Here is an 11,846-nt window from a genome sequence, read left to right on the forward strand (position 1 = left end):
TCCCGGAGTGTGATGTTCCCCTTCCTGTGTCCATGTGTTCTCATTGTTCAGTTCCCACCTATGAGAGAGAACATGCGGTGTTTGGTTTTTTGTCCTTGCGATATTTTTAAAACATGGTACTCAGCCAGGCGCGGTGACTCACGCCTGTAATCCCAGCACTTTGAGAGGCCAAGGAGGGTGGATTGCCTGAAGTCAGGAGTTCGAGACCATTCTGGCCAACACGGTGAAACCCTGTCTCTACTAAAAATATAAAAAATTAGCTGGGCATGGTGGCGGGTGCCTGTAATGCCAGCTACTTGGGAGGCTGAGGCAGGAGAATCGCTTGAACCCACGAGGCAGAGGTTGCAGTGAGCTGAGATCATGCCATTGCACTCCAGCCTGGGCTACAGAGCAAGATTCTGTCAAAAACAAACAAACAAACAAACAAACAAAAAACATGATACTCTTCTCTCTACTACTGTACATAGTTGAAGTTTTCTGTAATGCAAAGTTTTTAAAACATGCATTCCAGGAAATTCCCATAAACATAGAGAAGCATTCTGTTTGAAGTTATGTTAGATTTTAGGCTCTTCTTGTTTTTATCAGTTAGGAAACCCTGAGTATCCAAATCCTTCCTAAGTCTATGGGAACCTCTCAGAAATGCAACTCTAAAGAATGTGTATGCAAGAACTAATAATAGCAAAGGAGAGCAAAGTATTTTTATTGGCCATACTAAGCCCCCAGACTTGTTTATATGTTCATTAATTCATCAAAAATGCAAAAATGTTCATGGAGTAACATTATAGCAATAAGTACCATACTTTGTTATAAGTATCATTAAAATAATGTGAAAAGAGATACATTCATTGTCTTCATAGAACTTACACTACAGTGGGAAGAAATATACATATATTACATAATTCCACAAACATATAATTACAAACTCTGAATAATTGATAAAGAAAAAGAATGAGGTAAAACAAGAGAGTGTCGCACAGGAACCAGGTATAATTTGGGGGGTTTAGCGGTGGCTTGAAGAAATGTATCCTGAGATAAAATAAGATGGTATATAGTATGTAAAGGACAAGATTGAGGAGGGCAGAGCAAATGTTCGAGAAACTCTAACAATATGAAAGAGAAGATGAGAATAAAATAACATGAAAATTATTACAGATTTAATAGAGAAAGCTCATGTAACAGCAAACAAGTTTTAAATCTTTCTAATTAGAATTTTATGAGGCCAGCATCATCCTGATACCAAAGCCTGGCAGAGACACAACAAAAAAAGAGAATTTTAGGCCAATATACCTGATGAACATCAATGTGAAAATCCTCAGTAAAATACTGGCAAACCAAATCCAGCAGCACATCAAAAAGCTTATCCACCACGATCAAGTTGGCTTCATCCCTGGGATGCAAGGCTGGTTCAACATATGCAAATCAATAAATGTAATCCGCCACATAAACAGAACCAACGGCAAAAACCACATGATTATCTCAATAGATGCAGAAAAGGCCTTCAACAAAATTCAACAGTGCTTCATGCTAAAAACTCTCAATAAACTAGGTACTGATGGAACATATCTCAAAATAATAAGAGCTATTTATTACAAACCCACAGCCAATATCATACTGAATAGGCAAAAACTGGAAGCATTGCCTTTGAAAACCGACACTAGACAAGGATGCCCCTCTCACCACTCCTATTCAATATAGTATTGGAAGTTCTGGCCAGGGCAATTAGGCAAAAGAAAGAAATAACGGGTATTCAATTAGGAAAAGAGGAAGTCAAATTGTCTATTTGCAGATGCGTGATTGTATATTTAGAAAACCCCATCGTCTCAGCCCCAAATCTTCTTTAGCTGATAAGCAACTTCAGCAAAGTCTCAGGATACAAAATTAATGTGCAAAAATCACAAGCATTCCTATACACCAACAACAGACAAAAAGAGAGCCAAATCATGAGTGAACTCCCATTCACAATTACTATAAAGGGAATAAAACACCTAGGAATCCAACTTACAAGGGATGTGAAGGACTTCTTCAAGGAGAACTACAAACCTATGTTCAACGAAAAAAACAGCACACAAACAAACGAAAGAACATTCCATGCTCATGGATAGGAAGAATCAATATCATGAAAATGGCCATACTGCCCAAGGTAATTTATAGATTCAATGCCATCTCCATCAAGCTATCACTGACTTTCTTCACAGAATTGGAAAAAACTACTTTAAATTTCACATGAAACTAAAAAAGAGCGCACATAGCCAAGACAAGACTAAGCCAAAAGAACAAAGCTGGAGGCATCATGCTACCTGACTTCAAACTGTACTACAAGGCTACAGTAACCAAAACAGCATGGTACTGGTCCCAAAACAGATATATAGACAATTGGAACAGAACAGAGTCCTCGGAAATAATACCACACATCTACGACCATCTGATTTTTGACAAACCTGACAAAAACAAGCAATGGGGAAAGGATTCCCTATTTAATAAATAGTGCTGGGAAAACTGGCTAGCCATATGTAGAAAGCTGAAACTGGATCCCTTCCTTACACCTTATATAAAAATTAACTCAAGATGGATTAAAGACTTAAACATAAAACCTAAAGCCATGAAAACCCTAGAAGAAAACCTAGGCAATACCATTCAGGACATAGGCATGGGCAAAGACTTCATGTCTAAAACACCAAAAGCAATGGCAAAATTGACAAATGGGATCTAATTAAACTAAAGAGCTTCTGCACAGCAAAAGAAACTATCATCAGAGTGAACAGGCAACCTACAGAATGGGAGAAATTTTTTGCAATCTATCCATCTGACAAAGGGCTAATATCCAGAATCTACAAAGAACTTAAACAAATTTACAAGAAAAAAACAAACATCATCAAAAAAAAACCTCATCAAAAGGTGGGCAAAGGATATGAACAGACACTTCTCAAAAGAAGACATTTATGCAGCCAACAAACATATGAAAAAATGCTCATCATCACTGGTCATCAGAGAAATGCTAATCAAAACCACAATGAGATACCATCTCACGCCAGTTAGAATGGTGATCATTAAAATGTCAGGAAACAACAGATGTTGGAGAGGATGTGGAGAAATAGGAACACTCTTACACTGTTGGTATGAGTGTAAATTAGTTCAACCATTGTGGAAAACAGTGTGGCGATTCCTCAAGGATCTAGAACTAGAAATACCATTTGACCCAGTGATCCCATTACTGGGTATATACCCAAAGGATTATACATCATGCTACTATAAAGACACATGCACATGTATGTTTATTGCAGCACTATTCACAATAGCAAAGACTTGGAACCAACCCAAATGTCCATCAATAATAGACTGGATAAAGAAAATGTGGCACATATACACCATGGAATACTATGCAGCCATATAAAAGGATGAGTTCACGTCCTTTGCAGGGACATGGGTGAAGCTGGAAACCACCATTCTGAGCAAACTATCACAAGGACAGAAAATCAAACACTGCATGTTCTCATTCATAAATGGGAGTTGAACAATGAGAACACATGGACACAGGGAGGTGAACATTACACACTGGAGCCTGTCAGGGAGTTGGGGGCTACAGGAGGGATAGCGTTAGGAGAAATACCTAATGTAAATGACGAGTTGATGGGTGCAGCAAACCAATATGGCACAGGTATACCTATGTAACAAACCTGCACGTTGTGCACATGTACCCTAGAGCTTAAAATATAATTATAATAATAATATAAAGAATTCTTTTTTTTTTTTTGAGACGGAGTCTTGCTCTGATGCCCAGGCTGGAGTGCAGTGGTGCGATCTCCGCTCACTGCAAGCTCTGCCTCCTGGGTTCACGCCATTCTCCTGCCTCAGCCTCCCGAGTAGCTGGGACTACAGGAGCCTGCCACCACACCCTGCTAAATTTTTATATTTTTAGTAGAGATGGGGTTTCACCGTGTTAGCCAGGATGGTCTCGATCTCCTGACCTCATGATCCGCCTCCCTCGGCTTCCCAAAATGCTGGGATTACAGGCCTGAGCCACCGCGCCTGGCCAAAAAAGAATTCTTAATCTGTAAAAGTAATAATAGAATGCTACAAACAATTGGAAAATTTAATAGAAATGTTGAAAAATGTAATCATGAAAATCTCACTGACATTTTAAAAGACACGGTCGGGCACGGTGGCTCACGCCTGTAATCCCAGCACTTTGGGAGGCCGAGGCGGGTGGCTCACGAGGTCAGGAGATGGAGACCATCCTGGCTAACACAGTGAAACCCCGTCTCTACTAAAAATACAAAAAATTAGCCAAGCGTGGTGGTGGGCGCATGTAGTCCCAGCTACTGGAGAGGCAGAGGCAGGAGAATGGTGTGAACCTGGGAGGCGCAGCTTGCAGTGAGCCGAGATCGTGCCACTGCACTCCAGCCTGGGCGACAGAGCCAGACTCCGTCTCAAAAAAAAAAATAAAAAAAGACAAAGAAAAGTGATATATGGTAGAAAAGATAAAACAGAGAATAGACCAAGGAAGTCCAACCTCAGGTTACAGAGCTAGAGAGACCAACAGAGAAGATGAAGGGAGAAAATTATCAAAACAATAAGGGAAAATTTTCCAAATATTAAGGACCCAATTCTTTACATAGAAAGGTATTGTCAGGTATTCATCAAAATTAATAAAGACTCATCTCGAAATAAATCATTTTCAAAATTTCAGAACCTCAAGGGTTAAAGAAACATCAGAAAATATTCCAGTGAGGGAAACCAGAATGAAACTAACTGACAACAGACAGAAATTCGGACTCCTAGAAGCTTCTATTACTAAGATAATGAGAAAGGCCTTGAAGTTCTAATGGAAAATTATTTTTATTAATAAATGTAGACCTTTTCAAAATCACAATCAGGCACAGAGAAAGAATAAAAATACCGTTGGATATGAAAGGACATAAATTTTACCTACCACACATAGTTTTATTAGAAATTGACTAAGGATATTACTTAGTAAAGTGAAACTGTTAATCAGGAAATGGGAAGGTAAGGAATCCAGGAAACTGAATTTAATGCAGGACCTCACTGAAAAGGGATCCTACTACAGTAGTTCCGTGGCAAGCAAAGAATGTCTGATACATGAGTGATATCTAGAGAACGATTAACAATTTTTTTAACTTTTAGAATTAAGCTACGAGCAAAGCCCAAGGATGCTTAGTGTTACAGTAGAATGTCAAAATTGTCAGCTTTGACAATATTGAAAAAAGGGTGCATGTACTTCATTTTGGCAAGTGGAAGCATAAAGTGGAGGGGAAATGAAGGGTAACAATATCAATAACTTCATCTTCTAAGAAGGAGAAAAGAGACATTGCCCATAGGTAAGGAAGAAGTCACAAAAATCACTACATTTAAATTACATTTGTAACCAAAAGAATTAGGTAAGAAGGCTTATGAATTAAAGTAGGGTTTTAGAAATTGGACTATCATTCAGTCACAAAAATTCTTCAGCCTAACCCCTAGGGAGTTCTGAAGCTGTAAGACCCCTTCAGAGTTGGCCCAAATTAGGGAAAGGGTTTAGGACATTTATATCCCCACACTGACCAGTCATTATAGGTAGGTTTTTCCTGGGAAGTGGAGTAAAATCCTATGAGGCAGTTTTCATCATCTAAGACAATTCCAGGGGATGACTGACAGCTAAGGGCAGTCAGCTAGCAACATTCCCACCAATGAGAGAATAAATACTTCAGTCCCAAAGGGAGTTAATTAGAACAGAACAGCATCCACAATAGAAACGGTGTTCTAGTTCTTGGGAAGACATATATATTCATGTGGAAGAAAACAAACAAATAAATGTATGGTTTTTTGTTTTTGTTGTTGTTGTTTTTCAGACAGAGTCTCACTCTGTCACTCAGGCTGCAATGCAGTGGCATGGTCTCAGCTCACTGCAACCTCCGCCTCCTGGGTTCAAGCAATTCTCCCATCTCAGCCTCCCGAGTAGCTGGGACTACAGGTATGTGCTGCCACGCCCGGCTAATTTTTGTATTTTTAATAGAGACGGGGTTTCACTATGTTGGCCAGGCTGGTCTTGAACTCTTGACCTGGTGATCCACGCACCTCGGCCTCCCAAGTGCTAGGATTACAGGCGTGAACCACTGTGCCCGGCCCAGATAAATGGTTTTTAAAATTCATCATCTATTTAAAAATTAAAAATGGAACTATCACATGATCCAGCAATTTCACTCCTGGGTACATCTGCAAAGAAAATGAAATCAGTGTATCAAAGAGATATCTGTACTCCCATGTTCATCGCAGCACTACTCACAATGGCCAAGAGATGGAGTCAACCTAAGTGTCCATGAGCAGACGAGTGGATAAAGAAACTGGTCTATATACACAATGGAATACTATTCAGCCTTATAAAAGAAGGAGATCTTCTACATCATTTACAACATGGATGAACCTGGGAGACATTATGTTAAGTGAAATAAGCCAGGCACAGAAAGACAAATACCACATGACCTCACTTATATGTGGAATCTAAAAAAGTCAAAATCACGGCAGGTGGGGGAATAGGGGTAGCAGGGAGAGGGGCAAGGAGGAATGAGAAGATGTTGGTCAAAAAGTACAAAGAAGGGCAGGGTGTGGTGGCTTATGCCTGTAATCCCACTACTTTGGGAGGCTGAGGCAGGTGGATTGGTTGATCCCAGAAGTTCAAGACCAGCTGGGCAGCATGGTGAAACTCTGTCTTCACAAAAATACAAAAATTAGCCAGACATGGTGGCGCATACCAGTAGTCCCAGCTACTCCAGAGACTGAGGTGGGAGGACCGACTGAGCCTAGGAAGTCAAGGCTGCAGTGAGCCGTGATTGTACCACTGCACTCCAGCCAGAACTAGACCCTGTCTCAAAACAAACAAACAAAATACAAAGCTTCAGTTAGACAGGACGAATAAGTGCTGGAGATCGATTGTACAGCATGGTGACTACGGTTAATAATAATGCACTTCGTCCCTCGGCATCCATGAGGGATTGGCTCCAGGACCCTCTCTGTGTACCAAAATCTGAGAACGTTCAAGTCCCGTATTAAAAATGGCTTAGTTTTTGCATATAATCTAAGCCTATCCTCTCATATACTTTAAATCATCTCTAGATTACTTATAATACCCAATGCAATGTAAATGCTATGTATATAGTTGTTATACTGTGTTGTTTTTGAATTGAAATTATTTTTATTGTTATATTGTTATTTTTCATTTTTTTCTAAATATTTTCAATCCACAGTTGAATGAATCAGAGGATGTGGAACCCACAGATACAGAGGGTCAATTGTATTGCATATTTGAAAATTGCAGCCGGGCGTGGTGGCTCACACCTGCAATCCCAGCACTTTGGGAGGCCAAAGCAGGTGGATCACCTGAGGTCAGGAGTTTGAGATCAGCCTGGCCAACATGGTGAAACCCTGTGGCTACTAAAAATACAAAAATTAGCCAGGCATGGTGGCGCACGCCTGTAGTCACAGCTACTCAGGAGGCTGAGGCAGGAGAATTGCTTGAATCCCAGAGGCAGAGGTTGCAGTGAGTAGAGATGTCACCAATGCACCCCAGCCTGGGCAACAGAGCAAGACTCTGTCTCAAAAAAAAAAAAAAATGGAAATTGCTAAGAGAGATTTTAAATATTCATGCCACCAAAAAAGTGAAGTAATGGATATTTTAATTAACCTGGTTTAATCACATGTATCAAAAAGTCACATAGTACCCTGTAAATGCACAGTTATTTGTCAATTAAAAATAATTAATGAATTTTAAATTCTTTTGAAGTGCAACATTCTTAACTTTTTCTTGTTCAAATAAAGTTTTCTGGTTTTTTTATTTTTTTGTTTTTAAAAATCATCCCTTAACTTCCATTAACTCAATTGATTCACCCTATTAACTTAAGAACTCTGTTCCTTAAGTTAAACATTTAATGATAACCAGGAAGGGCAAGGTTATGTTGCAATAAGATCTTAACCCACAGTAAAAAGTAGATCTCAGTGGCTTAACTTAATAAGGAGACTTAATTCCACAGTTATTCAAGTGACTCAGGTTATGGAGTTTCCAGCATCTCATACACAATCATGCACCTACTTGCAAGTTCCTTTGGCTACTGTCAGTCATATGACCCCAACCTAACAGCAGAAAAGACTGGGAAATGTACAGGAGATTTGGAATATTGGCGAGCACCACTGTCTCCAAAAGATATACTGTTATTATCTAAGGTAAGGACAAATGCTCAAGACTGGTAAGTTTTTCTCTAGAACACCCACACACTTTCCTCCAAGTTATATGCTAAGACTCAGTTCTTTACAGGTTATACTTGTCATTTTAATTAAATTACCCATTAAAGATCATACTATCCAATGAAATATGGGTGCAAAAAAATAGTTGTTTCTATGAAAGTTTCTATGGAAGAAAGAGAAGATTTTGACCCTTTCGTTAATGAAGAATCTTCCAGCATGTGCTCAGTGTGACGATGTTGAACTGTAAGAATGTCCTAGAATATAATCTACTACCCACCTGGATTATAGGGCTTATGCTTCAACTAGAAAAATCAGATCTCGATGTCTCCCTAAACTTTGAGTCTGGTTCAATCCCCAGCCCTGCCTCTTCCCTTTGCAGAGTCAAAAGTAAGAGCTACACATAGAGACTGAGGACACCCTGGACAACCCAGCACATGCCTTCACCATTTCCCCAAAAGCATCACTCCCTTTTGATCCCGACGGTGAATGACAATGCCCAACCTGAGGAAGACGACAAAATCGGCACAAAACTTTTGACTCCGTTCAGCATTTTGCTTGGGGAAAATTCATACTATAACCCTGGGGAGCAGAATCTCAAGTGTTGGTGCCCCTTTGTGTGCCAGTGTCCCTGTCTGAGGACCTGCATGACAGCCTGGAGTACAGGAGATGAAGGTCCCAAGGGGACCTAGTTCTCCACTCTCACCTTGTCCATAAGAAGGAAGAGCCTGCCAAAGACTCCTCAGGCCCAGTGTGTGGGTGAGGGAGAAAGGAAGATGGGATATCTGCTTTCAGGCTCATGGCCTTCCATAACTTCGCAGAAGCTCCCAGACTCTGTCTTTATGATGAAACTCAGAGACTGAGAGCTTCAGGGCTGGGTCCACATCAAAGGGGCCACAGTATGTAGTGACCTTCCTCATAACTGGGAAGAGAGTGTCATCAGGAATCAACAGGTTACTATGTCAATGACAAAGGGAGCTCAGACAAGGAATGGAATGGCTGTGAACAGGTACCCCCAGTGAGGGACCTTAGAACCAGAGGGAGCTCTGCCATTTGTCCTGTGGGCTCCACAAGAAACAAACTTCCCCTTACACCCCTCCACTGTGAGGAGGCTCTGGAGGCTGAGGTGCTCCACATGGCTGGCGTAGACATCTGCACACTGGAAGTCATTTCCAGGACCACAAGGATCTGGAAAATCCAGTCCTCCTTCCTAATAAGAGGGATGGGCACAATGCTGGCTGTCAGCATCCCCTGCACAGGACGGTGTGTTTGAGAGGTGTGCATGTTACCCAGGCTTGGCCAATCAGAATCTTTCCTAAAGTTGTTAAAACTCTGGTAGACAGTCTAGAAACATATATAACAGAGACAGACAGACACACACACACACACACACACACACAGAGAGAGAGAGAGAGAGAGAGAGAGAAAGAAGATATGAAGTGATAAGGAAGAGCAATGCAGAAAAATAGATGCAAAAGGAAACATGGAGATAGAAAAAATGCAGATAAATAGTGACAATGGATTAGAAAAATAGAAAGGCAACAGTGTAGTGAAAGACACAACAAGAGGACAGAGACAAGATGCAAAGAGACACTCTGAAAGAACTATATAGGGACAAAGAGACACAGAGAGAGACGGATGCCCAGATAGAGATATAACAGAAAGAGGGAGGTGAAGATCTCATTGAATATCTGGAACTAGTCAATTCCGAAATCAACTTGACTCTAGGCTTCCTTTGTACCATGAACAAAATATATTTGGGCTTCTATCATTTAGACTCAAAAATAGTACTTTTATTGCTGGTTTTGCTTTCTTAAAAATAAAAATTATTCTTGATCAATGTGACTTTCCAGAATGTTTGAAACACCAGTGACCAAGGATCACTACATATGACCCCAAACAATTCCACAATGCTTACTTACACAGCACTCATCAAACCAGAAGAGAGGCTGGGAGATTCTCAGGCCACTGCACTGAACAACAATATTAAAGAACCATGAATGATGTGACAATTGAATTGATTTTCTACCTCCTCTGCCCACCCTTACTTCACACCCCAAAATGCTTTCAGTGTCTTTTCAAGGTACAACCCTCCTTCTGGCCACAGGTTAGCTGGGTCACCTCAAGGTATGTTCCTTCATTCTGCAGTGATTTCCTGCCTCTGCTCAATTAAGGAAGTTGAGAATACAGATAACTCAGGATCGTGTTTAATTATGTAAAAAAGCTCTGAAGTCCGGTAATGGATTTCATGTGCTTCTCTTGAGCAGTCTGAGGAGAGAATAGAAACAGAAACCCCTAGGGGCCTCGGTAGACGCAGCTGGCCATGCACAGGCAGAGGCTCTGGGTCAGTGCAGGAAGCAGAGTCACAGCCAGCGCCTTGGGGTGGGGATGAAGGGAGATGACCTGGTGGCTGCATGACAGCCACTGTAGGACTCTGATCTCAGGGAGACAGGCTGACACAAGCAGCTGGGAATTCTGGGCAGGGACAAGCAGGCATTACAGAAGAGCGATAACCAATCCCAGTTAAAATAGTCTCAGGAATCAATGCAGGAGCCCTGGAGGAGAGAGAAGAGGAGGGATCAGCACAGGGTATGCTGGCGGGCCTGTCATCTCCCCTACCTCTCAGGGGCCCCCTGCAACTTCAGACAGAGAAAGTTGAGGTCCAGGGTATATCGTCATCACCTCCCCCAAGATCTGTGCAAAGGTGAAATCAGCTGATGAGGACACAGAACTTCGGCTTGATGCAGATGTGTGGGAAGTGGGGGAACAGCTGTTATTCTTCTGGGGAATATGAAGGGTTCAGTCTTTTTAGGAAATTGGATGATACCTCATCTCCACCACTAGTGGCCTCTTTCAGTCACTGGAAAAAGCCTACAGGCAGTAGCCACCAAAGTGTGGCACAAAGTGGGCATCATCCTAATGTGTAACATTTAAGCTGTGGTTCTGGCTCCCCAAAGTTAAGGCTTGGTTCTGGGGAACAACCTCTGGAGATTCCCAGAAACTGGCAAACTTCTCCCATAAGTCTTGATCCTCATAGCAGAAAACAGGCCATGAACAGAGACCATGTGATCAGGTACACTCAGCTCATGCTCTTCCCCCTTATACCTGTGCCCTCCCCATACTGGATCACGGCTGAAATATTACCTGCTGGTGGAGGCCCTTGAGGTCCTACAAAAGGAAGTTATGCAGAGAAAGATCTCATTACACAAACAGCCACGCTCTCATCCCAAAGGAAAATGACACACATGACTTCATTAGTTATATTCTCTTCCCACCCATGTTCTTCAAGGCCTTAAGCACCCTAATTTAAAATCCCCTAAAACAAAGGAAATTGTCACTAGAAGGCAAGGAGGCTGAGGCTCTGACCTCTTAATAGAGGAAGCTTTTGGAAAGGAGCCAGTGAGACAATGATAAATGGTAAGGGTGTCCTGCAATAAGCTCTATCAGTCAGCTCTGTGACAGGGCTACCTTTCAACCAGTAAAATCAGATTCCAATGCCTTTTCCAATCTTGTCCTGTCTCCTCCCACCTCCAGCCTAGCCTTCTTCCTCTCAGGGTCAGGAGGAAAGAGCTATGTCTAAAGACAGGACCTCTCTGAACAAAGGGTCTGGGTCGCAG

General features: G+C 41.5%; 2 protein-coding genes across 3 annotated transcripts in view; both read right to left on the bottom strand.

The window, feature by feature from the left end:
* The window catches only part of LOC116460316 (HLA class II histocompatibility antigen, DRB1 beta chain), a 121,752-nt gene that overhangs the window by 74,393 nt on the left and 35,513 nt on the right, over positions 1–11,846 (bottom strand). The gene's annotated exons all lie outside the window — the stretch shown is intronic.
* LOC116460315 (HLA class II histocompatibility antigen, DQ beta 1 chain) overlaps positions 1–11,846 on the bottom strand; it is a 198,197-nt gene that overhangs the window by 25,456 nt on the left and 160,895 nt on the right. Inside the window, exons 6-7 of one of the 2 annotated variants that reach the window (XM_032141378.2) lie at positions 11,374–11,397; positions 10,007–10,784 (exon numbers count right to left, since the gene is read on the bottom strand). The exons of the other annotated variant lie outside the window; for it this stretch is intronic. Coding sequence (XP_031997269.2) covers positions 10,771–10,784; positions 11,374–11,397 — 38 coding nt within the window. The 3' untranslated portion in view covers positions 10,007–10,770. Of the gene's footprint in view, positions 1–10,006; positions 10,785–11,373; positions 11,398–11,846 lie in introns of those variants that run through there. 2 annotated transcript variants of the gene reach the window in all.

Source organism: Hylobates moloch, unplaced genomic scaffold, assembly GCF_009828535.3.
Source record: "Hylobates moloch isolate HMO894 unplaced genomic scaffold, HMol_V3 SCAFFOLD_20, whole genome shotgun sequence".
NCBI lineage: Eukaryota > Metazoa > Chordata > Mammalia > Primates > Hylobatidae > Hylobates > Hylobates moloch.